Here is a 21,367-nt window from a genome sequence, read left to right as displayed (position 1 = left end):
AGCTCTAGGTTGTGGTTGACATGACCGACTCTGGGTTGAGAGCACAAGGCTCTAAATACTATAAACAACTCAAAGTTTTGGATGATATGAACGACTTTGAGTTGTGTGCTTAACGATCTCGATGTTACGAATAGCTTAGGGTTGTGGTAGACATCAAAAACTCCAGCTCATGAGCTTAGGGCTCTAAATGTTATGAAAAGCTTAGGGCTATGGATGACATGAATGAATCTGGGTTGAGAGGTCAAGGCTCTAGAGACTATGAATAACTTACAGTTATGGATAACATGAACGACTCTGGGTTGTCTACTTAAGGATCTAGATGCTATGAATAGCTCAGGCCTTTGGTGGACATGAACAAATCGAGGATGTGAGCTCAAGTCTCTAGATGTTATGAAAAGCTCAGGGTTGTGGTTGACATCAACGACTCTAGGTCGAGAGCTTACAACTTTAGATCCTATGAACAACTCAGCACTATGGATGACATGAATGACTTCGGGTTGTGAGCTTAGAGCTCTAGATGTTATGAATAGCTAAGGAATATGGTGGACATAAATGACTCTCGATCGTGAGTTGAGGGCTCTTGATGCTATGAAAATCTGATGGTTGTTGATGACATGAATGACTCTGGGTCGTGAGTTCAGGGTTCAAGATTTTATGAATAGCTTAGGGCTGTGGATGACATGAACAACTTCGGGTAGTGTGCTCAAGGCTCTAGATGCTATGAATAACTTAGTGCTATGGTGGAATTGAATGACTATTGGTCATGAGCTAAGGGCTCTAAATGCTATGAAAAGCTTAGGGTTGTTGATGACATAAATGGCTTCGGGTCGTGAGCTCAAGGCTCTAGATGCTATGAATAGCTTGGAGCTATGGTTGACATGAATGGCTTCGAGCCACGACCTCAAGGCTCTAAATACTATGAACAGCTTAGGACTATGGATGACATGAACAACTTCGGGTCATGAACATAAGGCTCTATATGCTATTAACAACTCAGGGTTGTGGATGACATGAATCACTCTAATACATATGGTCAGGGCTCTAGATGCTATGAATAGCTCAGGGTTCTGGTGTACATGAATGACTCTAGGTCTTGGGCTCAAGGCTCTAGATGTTATGACAAGCTTCAAATTATGGATGACATGAATGACTATGAGTTATGTGCCTAGGGCTCTAGATACATTGAACAAGTCAGGGTTGTGGATGACATAAACGACTATAGGTTGTTAATTATCCGCTACATCTTTTCTTTCTTTAGGAAAATGTTAGTTGTATTAGACTAATATCTACTCACCATAGCCATTGAAAATAAAATATCTGGCCTAGTACATAATATCGCATACATACGATTACCCACTACAAAGGCATAGGGTATTGATTGAATGTGCTTTTTCTCCTTAGGTGTTTTAGGACACCGATATTGAGAAAGAGGAATTTCATGTTTATAATATATACATATGTGTTTAATTGATTGAGATAAAATATGATAACCTCCATTTTCATACCAACGAGAACATCTTTGAGGAGGTCGTCGTCTTCCATACTCCTCACTTCACAGTCATCGGAGCTCGAGCCACCTCCACCTTCAAGCTCCGCCACCGCCATTTTTTCACAACCCACCCTCAGGTAGACTCCTCTTTCTCCTTTTTCTCCTTCCATTTTTTCATTATTTTCTTTGTTCATCAGTCATTTCTAGTTTCCACACGACCACACCCTTATCTGAATCTTCAATCTACTTGTTTTGTTGACCCGTTCGAACCATTTTAAGAAGCTAGTCCTCGATGACCCAGATGGGGGTATCAAGTGTTGAATAATTTAACTTCTTTGAAGTTGAAACTGTTTGTTGATATTAGATGAAATCACAGCTTGAAAAGTAGATAGCTTTAATCTGAAAAGTATTTGTATGTGCGAAAATTCTAATTCTTTTTGTTAAGTACATGTATGGAGTTGATGGGTTCGGACTAGGCTTGCCCAGATTCTAGAATTCCTAAATATACCCCCGACCTGAGTTAACTCTGAGTTGTTCATAACATCTAAAACCCCAAGCTCACGATCAGAAGTCATTAATGTCAACCACAACTTGAACTATTCATATCTAGAGTCCTCAGCTCACAACTCAAAGTTGTTCATGTCAACCATAGCTCTGAGCTGCTCATATTATCTAAAGCCCTGAGCTCACAACCTAGAGTTGTTCATGTCATCCATAGCCTTGAGCTGATCATAGCATTTAGAGCCCTAAGCTCACAACCAAGAGTCGTTCATGTAAACCACATCCCTTGGCTGTTCATAGCATATAGAGCCCTAAGCTCACAACCCGGAATCATTTATGTCATCCACAACCTTGAGCTATTCATTGCATCTAGAGTCTTGAGCTTACAACTTGGAGTCATTCATGTCAACCCCAACCCTAAGTACTTCGTAGCATCTAGAGCCCTGAACGCCTATGAAAATGGTGGCTCTGAACCACTGAATTTACTAACAAGAGAATATCTTTTTTCCACCATTAGCCAATGCCTGACTGTAGATGTCTAGGCCGATATTAGCCAAGGCTTGACTGTAAGTACCTGTGCCATCACTATTCGCAAAAGGCTTACTATGGGAGACTCTGCTGCCACCATTAGTGAAGATCTGTTTGTAGGTGTTGGTGTCACCATTGACAAAGGTTTGATTTTGATCAATCAATTCTTTTTTGCAAAATTGCTTATATGTGCTTGCTGGGAGCCAATCACCCCCGATCAACATGTCATTTCCTGTGAGATTGAAATCTCTTTTCCAAAATTCATCATTTGGTAGTAAGAGTTGTTTATTTTATTTATTTATATTTAGAAATACCCTTATCAATACTAATAATCAATTTAAATGAAAATTCAATATTTTCATTTAGTTGGGATTTGTTACGTGAACTTTTTTATTTTTAGAAATACTTTTATCAATACTAATAATCAATTTAAATTAGAATTTAATATTTTCATTTAGTTGGGGTTTTAATTACTCCATGTAATGAAAGTCATTCATGAAATTATCATCACAAATCTAAAAGATAATTCAAAATTTAATATTTTCAATATTAATAATCAACTTAAATAGTAATTTAATCTATTCATTTAATTAGGGTTTTAATTACTTGACATAACAAAAACCATTTCTGAAATTACTATTACAAACCTAAAAGGTAATATTTTTCATACTCGTAAACAACTTAAATGAGAATTTAATCTTTTTATTTCGTTAAGATTAACGTAAGTCATTGTTGAGAATTTAATCTTTTTATTTCGTTAGGATTAACATAAGTCATTCTTGAAAATGCCATCACAACCGTAAAAGGTAATAAAAAATTTAATCTTTTCATTTGCCTTCAATTTCTATTCCATCAATTGTTGTAATAGAGATTTAATTTAAGGTTTTAATCACTTGGCTTAACGGAAAGATCATTAAATAAAATACATGAGGATAACTTGTTTAGAATGTGTTAACATGTGAAAACATATGAAATTGAGTAATATAATAGAGTTTTTTTATCATAAATTTTATATAAAATTATCAAAATACATTTTCTTCCAACATTCCACATACACAATTAAAAACTCTAATCCTATTTTTTATATATTCTCTTCTTTTGTTTTCCTCTCATTTTTGTCATCTTGGCCTCTTTTTTTGTTTTTTTTTTTCAATAAAATGAAGATAAAGATAATGAAGAAAGTAAACTAACAAAAATAAATAAATAAGAAATAAAGTTACGGTGTCGTATTGAAAAAAAAAAAAAGTATTTCCGTCATTTTATATGAATTTAAATATATATATATAAAATAGGTGAATATGTGAATAAGATGGTATGATGTATTTAACTTTTAGCCAAAAACATGATTTTTTTTTATTAATACTTCGCAATATCTTCTTTTAAATTTTTTTTTTACTATATATGTTACTAAAAATAATATTAAAATATTTTAAAAAAATTTATTAAAAGTTTATTAAACACCAAATGGTTTCATATATAGGAAATCTACGGCTATTGTTATAACTAACATTAAGTTATTTCTAAGCGCATATTACATCAACAAATTGTCATTTTGCCTTAAAAAATTAATAATCATGACGTTTTTGTTTTTAATTCAAAAACTTCTTGGATACTTTATTCACTTTATAAAGTACTGCATTGCTTCTAGAAAAAAAAAGTAAAATCACCCCCTTAAGGAAAACTCGACTTTTAGATCATTCTTATGGATTTTTCTATGCTACAGCCAATTCTTTTAATCCCACAAAATTTTCAATATTTGTCATATAGAAAAAAAATTAAAAATACTATTTCTTTATACTTTGTGTTGGTTCTGGATTTTGACATTCGATGCTTAGGTTAGCTCTCAAGTTTCTAGAATTGATTTCTTGGAAGAGTTTGTGCATATCTTTAATTCTCATTCTTTAATCCTTATATAAAATGAGCTTTGTAAGCTCCCCTAGGCCATTATAACATCTCTTTATTTTAACATTTAATCCCCTAACATGTACTACTATCAATACATAACAATTGTTAGGTTAATCCGTTGATGGCGCATGTAATGCCCAAGCATTTTCTTTTAAGGGTAATTTAGGAAATTGTTATTAATAATTAAATTAGTTAATTAATTAATTTAATAAAAAGAAAAAGGGGTAAAAGTGTAATTTTACGAATAAATACCCTAGGTATAAATTAGAAATTCTATTTCTTCCTATTCTTTTCTGAATAGAGTTCCTGTTCGCAGAATTTCAGAGAACGTAGGTTGGAGTCAGATTTCAGGGTTGAAGAACAGATCTCTATAGATAAGATTTTAACCCCTAGTTTAATATTTTAGATTCATTGATTAATTTCAAACACATTAGATATCTTTTGGAAAACCCAAATCTAGATTAGGGTTAGTTTATTTATTTTTAATTCGTTTTAAAATCAAAATAATAAAAAATTTTAAGATTTTGATTTTATTATTGGAATTTGGGAGATCTTAAGTTTTATTAGATGAAAAAAAAAATTTCTTTGGAAGGTTTCGATTTTAGGTTAGGGTTAATTTAAAAAGAAAAAAAAAAGAAAAGAAAAAAGAAAAAAAAAGAGTAAATAAATATATTATTATTTGTGGTTGAAGGGATTAGAAAATGGAAAAAAAAAAAAAAAAAAAAGAACGCGTGTGCACAGCATGGGAAGGAAAGAAGGAAGGAAAAAAAAAAAAAAAGGCGTATGCGTGTACTGTGCTACTGGAAGCAAGGAGAAAAAAAAAGAAAAGGGGCGTGTGCCAAATGGAAGGAAGCCTTTTATATATATATATAAAATGAATCATGATGATGGCAATGGAAAAAAAAAAAAAAAAAACTTGCTTTTTGGTTTGGTGTACTCGAGACAACTAGGTAATGGTTGAGTGACTTTTGAATTGGTTAATTAAAATAATAATATTTAGTTTTAGATTAATAATTAAGATAATAGTAATAATAGTCTTTTTTTTTTTGTAATAAATAGAATGAGAGATTTAGCAATATATATATATATATATATATATAGATATATATATATATATAAAATTTTATAATGAAATAAAATTGTAATTTAATTAAATTAGTAATGTGTTATTAGAAACAAATTGGGAATTTATTAGTTTTATTTTAATAAGGAATAGATTAGTTAAATTATAAATAAATAGTAATAATTGTTTCTCTTATGTTATATTAGGTGAAGAGTAGATTTTTTTTTCAAAATTATTCTTCTCCCAAGCTTTCAAGGGCTTCTTTTGAGGTAAGGGAAGTTAATACAATATTTATAAAATTAAATTATTTTATCTGTTATTTTGAATTGTGGAAAAGAAAATGATATTTTGTTACCATGCATGGATCAAACTGTTTTGCACTAAATATCATGTTGGAATATTTTGTTTTATTTATGACACAAAATATGGAGATATTATGTTGTGTAAATTTGAATACTTGAACAAAAACATCACTCTGGTTTATTTGGCCCTTGTCAACGGGATATAATAGTTGACCTTTACATTTCATGGTGGGAATGTAATTGATTTGGACCCCAGCCTCTAGGGGTTTGGTTAGAGGTTACTAATACTAGTAGTGTTTGGTTTCGTCCACTAGGAACAATTTGAGGCTAGTCACCCATTTGAAAAGTCCCACCTAACTGGGCATTTGATATTTGATAACTAGAGTAATGAAAATTGAATAGATTTGATTGAATCTTATGTGAAAGTGTTTGAATTTGATATGAAAATGGTTGGTTGAATTTTGAATATATTGGTATTTTTGAAACTCTGAAATTTGATGAGAAAAAAAAATGATATCTCCTATTTGAAATGAAAATATTTGATTTATGAACTGCATTAATATTCCTTATTGGGCTGTGAACTCATTCCCAATTGTTGAAAAATTTTCAAGTACTCTTAGTTCGGGTGAGGAGTGATGGCTAGGCTGAGGAATGATCATCATTAGGATTTGACTTAAAATTTTATGTTAGATTTTGTTTAACTGTTAGTTATGTTCATTTGGATCCTTGGTATTTGGAAGTTATTTGGATATTAATCCTTCAAATTTTATGTTAGATCAAAGTTGAGTTTTGGAGATTTTGAAATTTGTTCTAGTACTTGAATTGTTTAAGTTTGCAAATATTTGGACAATGGATTTTGGATAGTGGATGTTTTAGTTTTGAAATTGAATTTTGAGGATTTTAGATTTTGTTCCGCTACTCTGAATAGGTATTTGGTAATTGGTAACTTCCAATTACAAGATAATTGTTTGGGTCAGGTTACACTGTAAGCCTTCGGGTTTAAAGTGTGAAATGACCGTCATGCCCTTGGAGTGAGTCTTGGGGCGTGACAGCGCATAATAAACCTATTTATGATAATTGACCGTTTGGGCAAATATGGTTGAATGGGTGATACTACTTGGGGTGGCTTACTTATCTGAGCATCATACTATTCAAAAGTATCCATCCAAACACCTCAATGCTTGAGCACCACACTTTGATAAGAAAGTTTTTAAGGTAAAAAAGAGGTACATATGAAAAATTACATATCTACTATTAAAAGTGTGCGATTAAATTTAGATCATTGAATAAGATCAAATACATAAAAATGAAATTAGAGTATAAAGCAATGAAATCGAACTTTATAAAAAATGATAAAACCAAAACACACATATGTTACGATCTGATTCATCACATTTTTTTATACTACAATGAATTCCTCTCAATAATAATCTCCATTTCTTTTTATTATTAACTTGTATCTCTTTATATTTCTATCTTATCTTCTTGTTACCTTATACAATTTACTTACACCTAACTCCTAATTTTTCTATACATTTGTGGGCACCTACTCAAATTCATCTAAATACGTCACAAACAAGGCTTTAAAAATTTGATATACAATCAAATGGGTGTCATATGATTTACATTTAAGCACCGAGACAAACCCAATACATAAATAATCAAAATTTTGTGCTATAAAAAGTTCACATTTTTACCCACTTGCCGATCAATGCTTTGAATCATCTTATAATATTAATGCCAAGTATTTACATCATAGTCAAGAAAAATCAACATATTCCAATCATACAATATTTAAACCTTATCCTTCCTGAATCCTGACAACTTTTTAGGGCACCTTCCCATGAGACCCACATCACAAGAAAAGGGATGATGTTAATGCAACCATATTCCATCAATGTATTTGCTAATATACTAATATATAGTTCCTTTACCAATAATTTTTCATATTTAGAAAGCAAATAATGGAATAAATTAAATCAAGTTAGGTGGGGAATATTGTAAAGGGAAAACTACAAAAGGTGATCATCAAGGGGGTTGGAAATTGAAAATTGAAAAGTGGAAAGTGGATTCCATTAATTTTGAAGGTGAGGGATGGGATGGCATCATAGAATAGAAGACAAGGGGAGGAAATTCAGATTGGGCATCTGGTCTATTATCTGAATAGAAAACAAAAAAGCATTATCCTTTCTTGAGAGGACACCATGCAGTGAAGAAGAGTGGTTGATTGGAAGATATTTCACATGGGTGGGGCACCATCAAGCCAGCGATGTTGGGCATTCACGAGGGGTCTAAGTGTGTGGGGTTTTCGTTACGACATTATGGGCCATAGACATATATATTGTCTGAGATGGAATAGTATATCGTTGTGGGGGGTTTGGACCACTTGCATGGCTTTTAACTTTTACATTTAATGTTCTTTATTGAGATGTCAATATTATGATTTGGATACGTTTTTTTTTAAAGGGCTATGAATTGTGATTGAAATGTAAAATATTTTTAAAAAAATTTTATTTTTACAATGTCAAACTTGTCTAATAATTGATTAAAAAATCGAGGTATTAAAAAAAAAATTATTGTCTTAACTTAATATCCATTTAGATACTTTTTGTTTTCAAAAATAAAATTTAATAGCAATTTATGCATAATATACGATGATTTTTAAAAATTTATATTGAAAATATAATGATTTTGTAAAATTAATTAAAAATAATAGAGGTATTAATTTTTTTTATTATATTAAAATTTAAAAAAATTAAACTAATTTTGAGGAGATAATGTAAACCTATACATTTTGTATAAGAGTTCATATTTTCAGCATTTGAGAAGTTGTTTCAAAAAAAGTTTTAAATTATGTTTGGTTACAAAAAGTATTAGGAAAAAAAATTGTTAAAGAAAATAATTTTCTTATTTTTGGTTTTATTATGAAAAATACAAAAAATATAAAAGAAAATAAATATATAATTAAAATTATTAAGAAATTTGTAAAATTTTAAATTATCTAATATTTATATAAAAAAAAGTTAAATAAGTGAATTTTTTTTGAAATAGTATATAAAAATGATTTAATAATCTAAAATCTATTTTTTATTTTTCTTTCCCTTTTTCTTTTTTTCTACTTTTCCTTGCATTTTCCTTCAAACTTTGTGGAAACAACCATAAACTTAGAATTATGGAAAAAAACGAAAAGAAAGAATGACACAAAGCATGAAACAAGTTTAATTTCTAGGTTTTGGAGTTTAGTTTTATAATATTCTCTACTTTTTTAAGTATTGTTGTAGGGTAAATTTTTAGTCCAATAAAATTTTAGTTACCAAGAATAAGAATTTTGCTGGTAAAGGCTAACCTTCCTTCTCACGTGTATAGATGAAGATCATCGAGGCAAATGCTTCATTTTGGAAAGAGGCAATATAGACAGTGAGAAGAAAGAACCCAAGTAAGTAACGCCCTCCTCAATATTTGTCTTGTGCATGCAATATGTTACAGGCTTCACATCTTCTCATCAATGGAGACACGATACATCACTCTGCTTGATTAATACTTTCTCTAGTATTGGGAAATGTCTCTTACAAAAGCATCCAGACTTGTATCAGATGACCCACCTTTTTTAATTACTAGTTGACAAATCTCCCGAAGCTCCCTTGCTCTTCTCCTCATTTCTTTACCCTCTTCCCCTTCCCCGTCCATAAACCTCTTCACCAGCCCTGCAATTTCATCTCTTTTAGCTATAGTTTCCATCCCCACCTCTCTCTTCACCCTCCACCCAATCTTCCAATCTTCCACAATTAGCTTACTGTTCAAAGGTTGATCTGCAGCCATGGGCAAAGTAAGAAAAGGAACACCCGCAAAAAGACCTTCAAAGGTTGAGCCCCACCCACAGTGTGACAAAAACCCACCCACCGACCAGTGAGACAGGACCCTCAGTTGATCACACCAAGGCACCACCATCCCCATCTCACCACAAATCTCTTTGAATTGGCAAGTTCCCTCACGCGCCACCCACAAGCACCGAACACCACTGTCGCGCAACCCAGCTGCGATTTCATTCGTCTGGGCAGTCGAAATTGGAAGGTAGCTTCCCAAAGAGATGTACAAGACGGAACCAGGAGGTTGAAGGTCCAGCCATTTCAAGTAGTGGAGGTCATTTTGGTTTGTTGATATAGAGTTGTCTCCAAGCTTGAAGTAAGGTATGAGAGGACCAACGATGTAGATGGGGAACGGGAATTTTGGTTTTAGTACATCAACCACATGGGCTTCAAGCTCATACATGGTAGCTAACAGAAGGTACTGCGCCTTGGACAACCATGACAGAGCTTCCAATATCATAGGTAAGAATGGCTTGTTCCAATATATGGAACCTGGAAGATCTGCAATGCGAATTGAAGAGATTCCCGGAATGTAATCGATTCGTTCATCTCCACTCTCTATAATAAATACACGAAAACACAGACAGTTTCAGTACCCATCTGAATTAATTTAAAAAATTTTCAGATTCGCTTGTTAAACTGATTCGATCTGATTCTATTCAACCCTTTTATTAAATGGGTTTTATGAATTCTGTAGTCCGATCTGAATCCAAAGATGCAACTGAACCTTCTCTGAAAAATTGATTTTTGGGTTATTCTTAAATCCTAAGAGGCTCTTATGATGATTACACACCTGAGGAATTCACCGGAAAGTGCCGATTTTGAACCAGAAGATCAAAATGAAGAAACGCCGAAAACAACGCCGCCGACATGGCCCAAAACGATGCCACCGGAACATTTCTACGATTCGCCACATCGACCGCCCAGAATAGAAGAGTATCAGCTACTATAGTAGTCACCGGTGGCTCAAGCCGGACCAGGAGCTGCTCAAACGGGTCTACCATCTTCGTCCTTACAGCGTCGAGGAAGGCTAGGTAGTTGGCGCCGCGAACAAGCTCGGATGGAATGACGTTGGGAATGGAACCGAATCGGATGTTATGCGGCTTGCTGTCGGAGAGGAGGAAGCCGAGCCACTCCTCGGTGACGATGAAGGTGATGAGAATATCAGCTCTTCTGGAAGCTAGTAACTTGCAGAGGTTCATCATAGGGTTGATGTGGCCTCTACCTGGAAAAGGCATGGCCACCACGTGGCAACCGACGGCGCTGGACTCCATGTAGACCGTTCACTCCGATCAAGTCTTAGAGGATCTCCTTATACAGAAGCCATGGCCAAGAAGACAGTTATCTTCTTGAAAAAGTCATCAAAATTTCTTCAAAAGATTTAAATATTTTTCTTTTACATAAATTTTCATTAATATCATTTTTTTTTTCTATCATCGTCATAACCAGTCATCCACGTTTCTATCGTAACCATGTCTTCATCGTTTCATGGATGTTAAAAAAACAATGGGACCAACAGGCACTGCCTCCATTCTTGTCTCTATTCCGATTATTGTTTTTTAAATTTAGAAACAAAGATCCTATTTGAAAACTCTCGTTGAAAACAGATTTTTAACTCAAAGAATAAGCTTTATTATTATTATTATTTATAAATTAGCTTTTTTCATAATTTATTCTTAAAATAAGTTATTTTTTAAACATAAATTATATATCTTCGTTGTACTTTTACACATATATTATAATAATTTTGTTCCACGCATTTATTTTGATTTACACTTTCCTAGATTACTATGTCTTGCATTGGTAGTAAAATCTAGGAATATCATGCATTTTGAATACTTTTTTTTAAATCATAAATTAAACTTTATGGTTTTTGCCCCGTAATTTTTACATTTGTATAGGGTTTTTCATATTGTGTCTTGCACGATTGATTTATCTTTTAACTCTCTAATTATCAATGTTTTCAGAATCGGACCGGTGATCGAACCGGAAAAGTTACCGGTTCACGGTTCACTGGTCGGACCGGCGGTCGAACCGCTATCGAACCGGTGACGTCATAAATATATAATTTATATATTATTAAAATTAAAAATAATTATAAAAATTTTAAAATATATATGAATAAATTAAACATCAATAATATTATTTTATATCTTTGATATTATCAAATTAAATCATATTAATATTTTAAATTTTATTAAATGAAATATGTATAATATTTAAATGTGAATATATAAAAAAATGAAAATTTAAACTAATTTCATAATTTTAAAAATATTATATTATTTTTATTTAATATTATAAAAAAATTTAAAATCTAATATATATTATTTTGTTTGGCATACTAGATGATAAAACACATGTAGTCCAGTGGTTTCCTAGGTGGACTAGAGTAAAAGATTGGTCCAAGGTTCAAATCCTCTTGGTGGAGTTTTGTTATGTTTTTTTTCATTGATAAAATGCAATCCCACATCGGAATATGAGAGGAACAAGGAGTCAAATGACTCCTATAAAAGCCATCCTCAGCAAAGGCTTGGCATTGTCTTGTGGGCTCAAAAAAGAGGCCTAGGGTAATTGGAGTGGGTATGTGGGCTTGTCATAAGACAGGCCCAACATGGAATCCTTCCTTTCATGCTTGCAGCTTACCTACAGTAATATTTTTATTTTGTAATTTTTTTTTTAAATTAAAATTATTTGAATCGGCCGGTTCCCTTGGAACCGGCCGGTTTGTCCGGTTCACCGGTTGAACCGTCGGTTCGAGCGGTTTAACCCCGGTTCGATCTCAATTCGGTCCAAATGACCAGATCGGACCGGAATGGTGACCGGTTGACGGTTGGACTGGCCGGTCCGGTCCGGTTTTTAAAACATTGCTAATTATTAAGGAAGAATTAACAAATTAAAAATTTTAGCTAAATATAATTTAATACCTAAAATATAGGATCTTTTGAATAATAATAAAATACCAAGAATCAATTAAAACTTTTACTTTATATATATATATATATATATATATGAAATTGTGTTATGTGACTACTACGTCTCTAACAAAAGCATCCATGCTGGTTTGGCAGGATTCACCTTCGGCAGTAGTTCGTTGACAAATCTCCTGTACTTCTCTTGCTCCTCTCCTCATTTCCTTCCTTCTTCGCTTTCCAAGTCGATAAATCTCCGCACAAGCTCAACAATTTCCTCTCTTGTCACCAAAGTTTCCACTCCCTCCTCTCTCTTCACCCTCCATCCAATCTTCCAATCCTCCACAACTGCCTTACTGTTTGAAACTTGATCAATTCCACAGGAAAAGACAGAAAAGGCAGCCCACAAAAAATGCCTTCAACAATGGAGTTCCACCCACAATGCGTCAGGACCCCCTACAGAAGAATGCGACAGCACCTTCAATTGATCACACCAAGGCACCACCAACCCCATCTCCCCACACATTTCTCTAAGCTGTGTAGTCTCTCCAAGCGCCACACACAAAAACCGAACGCCGCTGACACGCAACACAGCTGCAAGTTCTTTCGTCCGTGCCCTCGAAACTGAGAGAATACTTCCCAAGGATATGTACAGGACCGAACTACTGAGCTGGAAGTCTAGCCATCGGAAGTAGTTGAGGTCATGAGAAGCTGTGGCTGTGGAGGAACTGTCTCCGAGATTGAAGTAAGGTATTGCATGGCCAATGGGATGGATGAGGAATGAGAACATTGATTTTAGAGCGTCGATGACTGGGGCTTCTAACTCATAGACGGAAGAGAGGAGAAGAGATTGGGCTTTGGGCAACCATAAAAATGACTGTAAGTTCTAGCCAAGACTGGGTTGTGATTGTGAAGTAATACTGAAAAGTCTGCCATGCGGGTTGAAGAAAGTTGGGGATGTAGTCCACACGCTCTTCTCCCCTTTCTATCAAACAATGCAACCGTAAAGAAGGAGACTTGCCCAAGGGAAATGCGTCTATCAAGTATCAACCCAAGAAGACTTTCGAAAATAGATTTTTAAATTATTCTCATAAAGATGCCATGAACATGTGCACGTAATAAAAATTCCTAAAATATTCTACATATTTTCAATTATTATTTAAAATATTATATAAAAAAATTAATTGAAAATGTCTCGTGTGATCAAAATCATATCCTATTTTCAAAACAATTTCTCAAAAATTTATTTTTAATAAAAAAATTCCAAATATATTTTCTATGAGTTCAAAAACTATTTTTTATTTAAAGCACGTTTGATTAGTTAATTTGGATTCTTCCATGCTTTGAGATACCTTTCAAAATAGTAATTAGTAAGGTCTTTTATATTTGCTTCCTAAAACAAAATAGTAAGAGAGTGGCTCAAAAAATAATTTTTTAATATAGTATAAAAATAAAAATATGCTAAAAAAAAATTGTTTCTTTAAAAAAATGAAAAACAAAAAAGATTGTTTCAGAGTTTCCTCTCCGTTTGATAGTTTACACACACCTGATACATCAATGGAATGATGACAGTTCTGCACAAGGAGATCGAAGTGGTGGAACAGGGAAACCACCGCCGCTGACATCACCCAGAACGAAACCACCAAAATGTTCCTACGATTCCCGACCTTGACAGCCCAGAACAAAAAGGTATCAGCTAAGATGGATGTCACCGGCGGCTCAAGCCCATCCAGGGGTCACTCTAACGGATCTTCCATCCTCGTCAAGATAGCTTCGACGAACCCTGGCAAGTAAGAGGCAAGCTCTTGTTAACCAAACTTTCATAAACTTTATGCGGAAATAATTATTTTTTAAAACAATTTTGGATACATAAAACAAAATAATTTATAAATGTTAAAATAATAATCATATTCTTACCTTGATCCATGAAGTGAGATTGAGTCACCTTGTGAATTGTATTGTCAAGGTCTTCAACTCACTGCTCTCATATAGTGGATGGGTCACTTGTGTGGTGTATGTTATTAAAAATAAACAACAAGAAAGAAAAAGACATAAGAATGAAAGTGTGACTTGGGACCTCAATTTATAATAAGTTGTATATCTCTTAGTCTTCCCATCAAAGACTATATGGGAGTTATACTCATTATTTATACCCATTATATACAAATTAATGGGTAATGGTGGGTTATGAACTTGAATGCATCTATATAATTGCATAGGTTATACTTTTCTATTTTCCTCCATTACTCAAACATAATGTACAAAATAAATTTCATAATGATGGGGTTACAAAAGGGGAGAATTATGTTTTGGGGGTAGATGGGCCCTCAAATTAACAAAAGGTCCATATAACTCTTCAAATTGAGTTGAAGGATATGAAATAGTAACGGACAAATATACCCTTTAAGATTATATATAAAATATTTTATAAAATTAAGTTAAATAATTTTTTTTCAATAATTTTTTTTTTCAAAAATACTAAATTAAATAAAAGTAGTTTTCAAAAATATTAAATTAAATAATTTTTTTTCAAAAATATTAAATTAAATAATTTTTTTTTCAAAAATATTAAATTAAATATTTTTTTTTCAAAAATATTAAATTAATTTTTTTTCAAAAATATTAAATTAAATTAAAGTATTTAAAAAAAAATATTGAATTAAATATTTTTTTAAATATTAAATTAAATATAATTTTAAATATTAAATTAAATAAATTTATTTTTAAAAAATATTAGATTAAATAAATTTATTTTTAAAAAATATTAAATTAAATAAATTTATTTTTAAAAAATATTAAATTAAATAAAAGTATTTTAAAAAATATTAAATTACATAAAAGTATTTTAAAAAATATTAAATTAAATAAAAAATATTAAATTGAATAAAAATATTTTCAAAAAATATTAATTTTTTTCTCAAAATCAACAAAGGGCATTTTTGGAAATACTAAAGAATGATATCCTTCAACTCAATTTCCATACTTTCATTGGGTTTTGGACTCAATTTGAAGAGTTACATGGACCTTTCGTTAATTTGGGGGTCCATCTACCCCCAAAACATAATTCTCCCATACAAAAGTTGTAACATCATATTCATATGAGTTAAATTTTCTAACTCCCCATTTGTAATTTGAGTCTTCCATACATAAGACTCTTGGATGCCCAATCAATTGATTCACCTACTTATCAATTGATACCCTTAAATAATATTCATATAAATATAATTATATATGGTCACACATTATAGGAAAAAAGTTAACAATCTTCCACTTGGTCTACATAATTATATTTGTAATAGATTAAAACATAATATGACCATAAAAATTTCTCAAAATAGGCATCCTTTACTTTAAGATTATGTTTCATGGAACCACTAACACCAAATCATTGAAATGATTGGATCACACAACGATCCAATATTCTTCAAGGATTATAGTACTAGCACCTCCATTAACATGAATCAATGAATTTTATGACATTAGCAACATTAAGGTGATAATGCTAATTCATTCACATAATGGTCCCATCAACTTTTAAACATCTAAATTGTGCACAAAAATGATGTATAAAAGTAACATAATAATCATCAATATATCATAATTGTTAGGAATTTGAGGCTAATCCAACCTATGGTAATTACCCTAGAATGGGGGTGAATAGGGTGATGGTCTTTTTTCGCAAATTTAAACAAGTGAATGTAAGAGACAATTATATGCAAGTATATAATAATCAATATATAGACAATTGCATATAAATTAAAGAGTATGGAAGAGAGAATGCAAACACAAGAGTTTATAGTGGTTCGGTGCAACCCAGCCTACATCACTCTCCTCTAGCTTCAATCCCGAGCTTGAGGTTCCACTAATCCAAGGCTTCCAAACCAAGCCTTCAAGCAATACAATTGGATTATGGTTCCAATTCACCCTCTTGGACTTTTAGCTCCAAGCACCCTTTACACTTCTCAAGAGATATCCCACTCTTGAACAACCCCTCAAGTGATACCCCACACTTAAGAAACTTCCTCTCAAATATTTACAAATGAATGATCTCTCAAAAATCCTAGCACAAAAACTTTAAGCTCAAATGATACAAGAAAAACTAGGATTGAATGGTGCACTAGGGATATGCAAGTTGTAGAACAAAAATGCACTCAAAAATACTCTTCCAAGACTCAAATATAATCAAGAAAGGTTTGGGAAGGTTAAACTTATGAAACAATGAAGATTAGAGCCTTTTTATAGAAAAAAAAAAGTCAAACTAGTCGTTGGGGGTTCGACCGGCGAGCTAAGGGTCGACCGGTTGACTAGTCGTTAGCATTTAATGCTTGGCAAGTGACCGTTGGGCCTCAACTGGACCTCGACCAGGAACTTAACCGGACCTCGATCGGACCTCAACTGGTTGAGGTTCAACCTTGGCTGGGAAGAGAAGGCCACTGGGATAGAGAGAAACTTTTTGGCCTCCCTCAACCGGTCCTCGATTGGACAAGCACAATCAGTCCTCGACCGGACGAGCACAATCGGTTGAGCCATTTTTTTTTTGGCTCAACACCCAATCTTTTTCAACTTAAAACCTTTTAACACAAGTTTGAAAATCATTTAACACAAGGTTTTAGTTGAAAACATGAAATCATCCAATTCTTAAGATATTTAAAACAATATTACTCTTGGATGATTTTGGTGCATAAATAAAGAATGAAATGCATGAAAGTCCTAGTGCACCAACAACCTTACAAAGAGATCTTATGAAGCTTTGTTTTTGAAAAACTCTTCTCTTTAAGGTGGTCTTTTTCTTCATGATTTCTCCTTGGCTTGATTTGTCTTTGTGATTGCCACTTTGGAAATCGTCTTGCCTAATCACACTTGATATATGATCATTAGTTCTAAACCTTGTTTTGTTATCATCAAAATCAAGATTAACCAAACCTTGATTTCACAATAATCAAGAACTTTATCCTCATTATAATGTGATCACATACATTACACTCTCAATCAATCTAAAATTGACAAACTTACCACCAAGCCCATGCGCGCAACATAATCCATAAAAAGCTTAGGTGGAAGACCTTTTGTCAATGGATCTGCCAACATGATTGTATTTTTAATATGTTCAATAGAGACAACTTCATTTTGAACTTTCTTCCTTACAACCAAATACTTAATATCAATGTGTTTTAATCCTCCTGTAGTCTTATTATTTTTTAGAGAATTGCACTACAGCACTATTATCACAATATATTCTCAATGGTCTCATTATCGAATCAATAACATGAAGCCCTGAGACAAAGTTTCTCAACCATATTGCATGAAATGTGGCTTCATAACATGCTACATATTCTGCCTCCATTGTAGAAGAAGCTATCAATGATTGCTTATGGCTCTTCCATGAAACATGTCCATTTAATAACATAAAAATATACCCAGATGTAGACTTTCTGGTATCCTTACAACCAGCATAATCGGAATCAGAATAATCAATAATCTCTAGATTATCTGTTCTTCTGTATGTAAGCATGTAGTCCTTAGTCCCTTGCAAATAACGCAATACTTTCTTAACTACTTTCCAATGATCAATACCTGGATTACTTTGGTATCGACCAAGCATGCCTACCACATAAGCTATGTCTGGTCGAGTGCAGACTTGAGCATACATGATACTCCCTACTGCAGAAGCATAAGGAATTTTGTCCATTTGTTTCTTTTCAAGATCATTTTTGGGACATTGAAGTTCATAAAATATGTCCCCTTTCACAACAGGAGCAACACTGCTAGAACAATTTTGCATGTTGAATCTTTTAAGAACTTTTTCAATATAGTTCTTTTGGGATAATCCTAATAATCCACGTGACCTATCTCGATGAATTTCAATTCCTATCACATAGGATGCTTCACCAAGATCTTTCATATCAAAATTCTTGGATAAAAATTGTTTGGTTTCCAAAATCATTCCCATATTGTTGCTAGTAAGCAACATATCATCAACATACAATACAATAATACAAATTTTGCTCCCACTGATCTTAAGGTATATACATTGATCCACTAGATTCTCTTTGAAACCAAAAGTGATGAGAATTTCATGGAACTTAAGATACCATTGTCTAGAAGCTTGCTTTAGACCATATATGGACTTTTTTAAGTTTACATACCATATGTGCCTTGCCTTTATCCTGAAAACCCTCAGGTTGATCCATATAAACCTTTTCATGCAAGTCACCATTCAAAAAGGCATTTTTAACGTCCATTTGATGTAACTCTAAGTCAAAATGAGCTACTAAAGCCATGACTATTCTTAAGGAATCTTTCTCGGAAATAGGAGAAAATGTTTCCTTATAGTCGATTCCTTCTTTTTGAGTGTATCCTTTTGCAACTAACCTGGCCTTGTATCTTTCGACATTGCCCTTAGAATCATGTTTGGTTTTAAAAATCCATTTGCAACCAATAGTTTTAATTCCTTTGGGCAATTCTACAAGATCCCAAACTTCATTATCTTTCATTGATTTCAACTCTTCTTCCATAGCATAAAGCCATAGAGTTGAATTTTCACTATTGATGGCTTGATCATAAGAAGTAGGATCACTTTCCAAGCCAACATCTAATCACACTCATTAAGATAAACTTCATAATCATTTGATATAGCAGGTCTTTTCTCTCTTTGTAATCTACGTAAAGATACTTCTCTAGTTGGGACATTCTCATTTTCATTACAAGAAACCTCTTGAGTCACACCATATTCCATCATTGCTATTGATACTTCATTAGAGGTTAACTTTTTAAGCACAGTCCTCCCACTAAAATGTTCATTTTCCAAAAACACAGCATGTTTAGTTTCAACAATTTTAGGGCCCTAACCATGAGAATAAAATCTAAAACCTTTTGATTTTTCAGGATAGCCAATGAAATTACAACTTATGGTTTTAGAATCCAATTTCTTTATTTGTGGGTTAAAAATTTTAGCTTCAGCTAGACATCCCCATACATGTAAATAATTCAAAGTCGGTTTCCTACCCACCCATAACTCATAAGGAGTTTTGGGTACAACCTTACTAGGAACATGATTGAGAATGTGAACAATAGTTTTCAATGCTTCACCCCACAAAAATTCAAGCAAGGTTGAGTTACTCATCATACTTCTCACCATGTCAATTAGAGTATGATTTTGTCGCTCTGCTACACCATTTTGCTCTGGTGTTCCAAGCATTGTGTAGTTTGCAATGATACCATGCTCTCTTAAAAATAAGGTAAAAGCACTAAGATGTTGACCTGATTCGGTGAACCTACCATAATATTCACCACCTCTATCAGATCTTACACTTTTAATTCGCCAATTGAGTTGATTTTCAACCTCAGCTTTATAAATCTCAAAAACATCTAATGCTTCAGATTTTTCACAAATAAGATACACATAAGAATACCTTGAAAAGTCATCAATAAAACTAATAAAGTACTTATGTACATTGATAGTTGGACTTGAATAAGGTCCCTAAATGTCAGAATGAATACATTCTAACAATTCAGTAGCCCTTGAGGCACCCTTTTTCTTAACCTTAGTGTATTTTCCCTTTATGCATTCAACACAACTAGTAAAATCAGAAAAATCAAGTGAAGTCAAAATTTCATCTTTAATAAGACGTTCCATCCTTTCTCTTGAAATGTGACCCAATCGCTTATGCCACAATATGGATGAATTTTCATTCACTCAATTTCATTTTTTAGAGAATTCATACAGATGATAAGATAAAAGAGATTGTGAATATTTGCAATCTAAATTCAATGAATAAAGATTACCACGTAAAGTGCCAGAGCCAACCAAATAAGAATTATAGAACAAGGAAACTCCTTTATTTCCAAACTTTAATTCATAACCATAAGAATCAAGTCTTGGAACTGAAATTAGGTTTCTACTAAAAACAGGAACATAAACTATATCTACTAAATCCATAATGAAACCAGTATCCAAAATTAAACGAAGAGTGTCAATAGCCTCAATTTCCACTTCTGTTCCATTTCCCAAAGTAATGGTTCACTCTCTTTTACTTAGTCTCTTGCTTGTAAGGTATCCCTACAATGAATTTGTTATGTGAATGCTTGCACTAGTGTCAATCCACCAAGAGTTTGGTGGTATATCAACTAAATAAGATTCATAAGACACTAAGCATTGAGTTTTACCTTTCTTTTCCAACCAAGCCTTAAAGCCAGAACAATTTCTTCTTTTGTGACCTTTCTTGTGGCAAAAATGACGTTGTATCTTATTTTCATCCTTTTGCCCATTGTGAGATACATCATTACCTTGCTTCTTTTTATTACCTTTACCTTTCTTGAAGGATTTTTTATTTGGACCAATAGTGAGGTGAGCCATATCGAGCTTTTCCACTTTAAGCCTCTCTTCTTCTTAAACACACATGGCAATTAGTTCACTCATTTTCCATTTATCTTTCTGAGTATTATAATTAATTATGAAATGACCAAATTGTGAAGGAAGGGAAGTCATTATGAAGTGAACAAGAAAACCTTCAGAAATTGCCATGTCCATTCATTTCAATTGAGAAGCCATGTCACTCATCTTCAAGATGTGCTCACGTACACCATTATGACCATCATATTTCATTGTTATCATTTTGATCATAAGAGTACTTGCCAAGGACTTGGAAGTTCCTAAGAATTGTTCTTCAACTGATTTAATATAGCTCATTGCATTATCTGAATCCGGGATTGCTCCACGAATTGCAGGAGTGATTGAACCTTTCATAATCATTAGACTCATGTGATTAGAGCGCTCCCACTTTTCATATAAAGCCTTTTGT

At 32.9% G+C, this 21,367-nt stretch overlaps 1 protein-coding gene across 1 annotated transcript; it reads right to left on the bottom strand.

Annotated features, from left to right (window-relative positions):
- Positions 1–9,114: 9,114 nt before the first annotated feature.
- On the bottom strand, positions 9,115–11,093 carry LOC100262223 (UDP-glycosyltransferase 87A1). The gene is made up of 2 exons (XM_002273949.4): positions 10,448–11,093; positions 9,115–10,212 (listed from the first exon to the last, which is right to left on the bottom strand). Exons 1-2 carry the CDS (start codon positions 10,926–10,928, stop codon positions 9,335–9,337), a joined length of 1,359 nt encoding a protein of 452 aa, XP_002273985.1. The 5' UTR covers positions 10,929–11,093; the 3' UTR covers positions 9,115–9,334.
- Positions 11,094–21,367: the final 10,274 nt, after the last annotated feature.

The sequence above is a fragment of the Vitis vinifera genome, chromosome 6 (assembly GCF_030704535.1).
Source record: "Vitis vinifera cultivar Pinot Noir 40024 chromosome 6, ASM3070453v1".
NCBI lineage: Eukaryota > Viridiplantae > Streptophyta > Magnoliopsida > Vitales > Vitaceae > Vitis > Vitis vinifera.
Note: the sequence above shows the minus strand (reverse complement) of the source record. Positions and strands in the feature narration are given on the sequence as shown.

Bases quoted from the DNA above. Each gene is read 5' to 3' on its own strand.
- LOC100262223 (XM_002273949.4), bottom strand. From the start codon at position 10,928: ATGGAGTCCAGCGCCGTCGGTTGCCACGTGGTGGCCATGCCTTTTCCA. The intron at 10,213-10,447 runs GTGTGTAATCAT...TATTTATTATAG, and splicing joins CTTTCCGGTGAATTCCTCAG to AGAGTGGAGATGAACGAATC.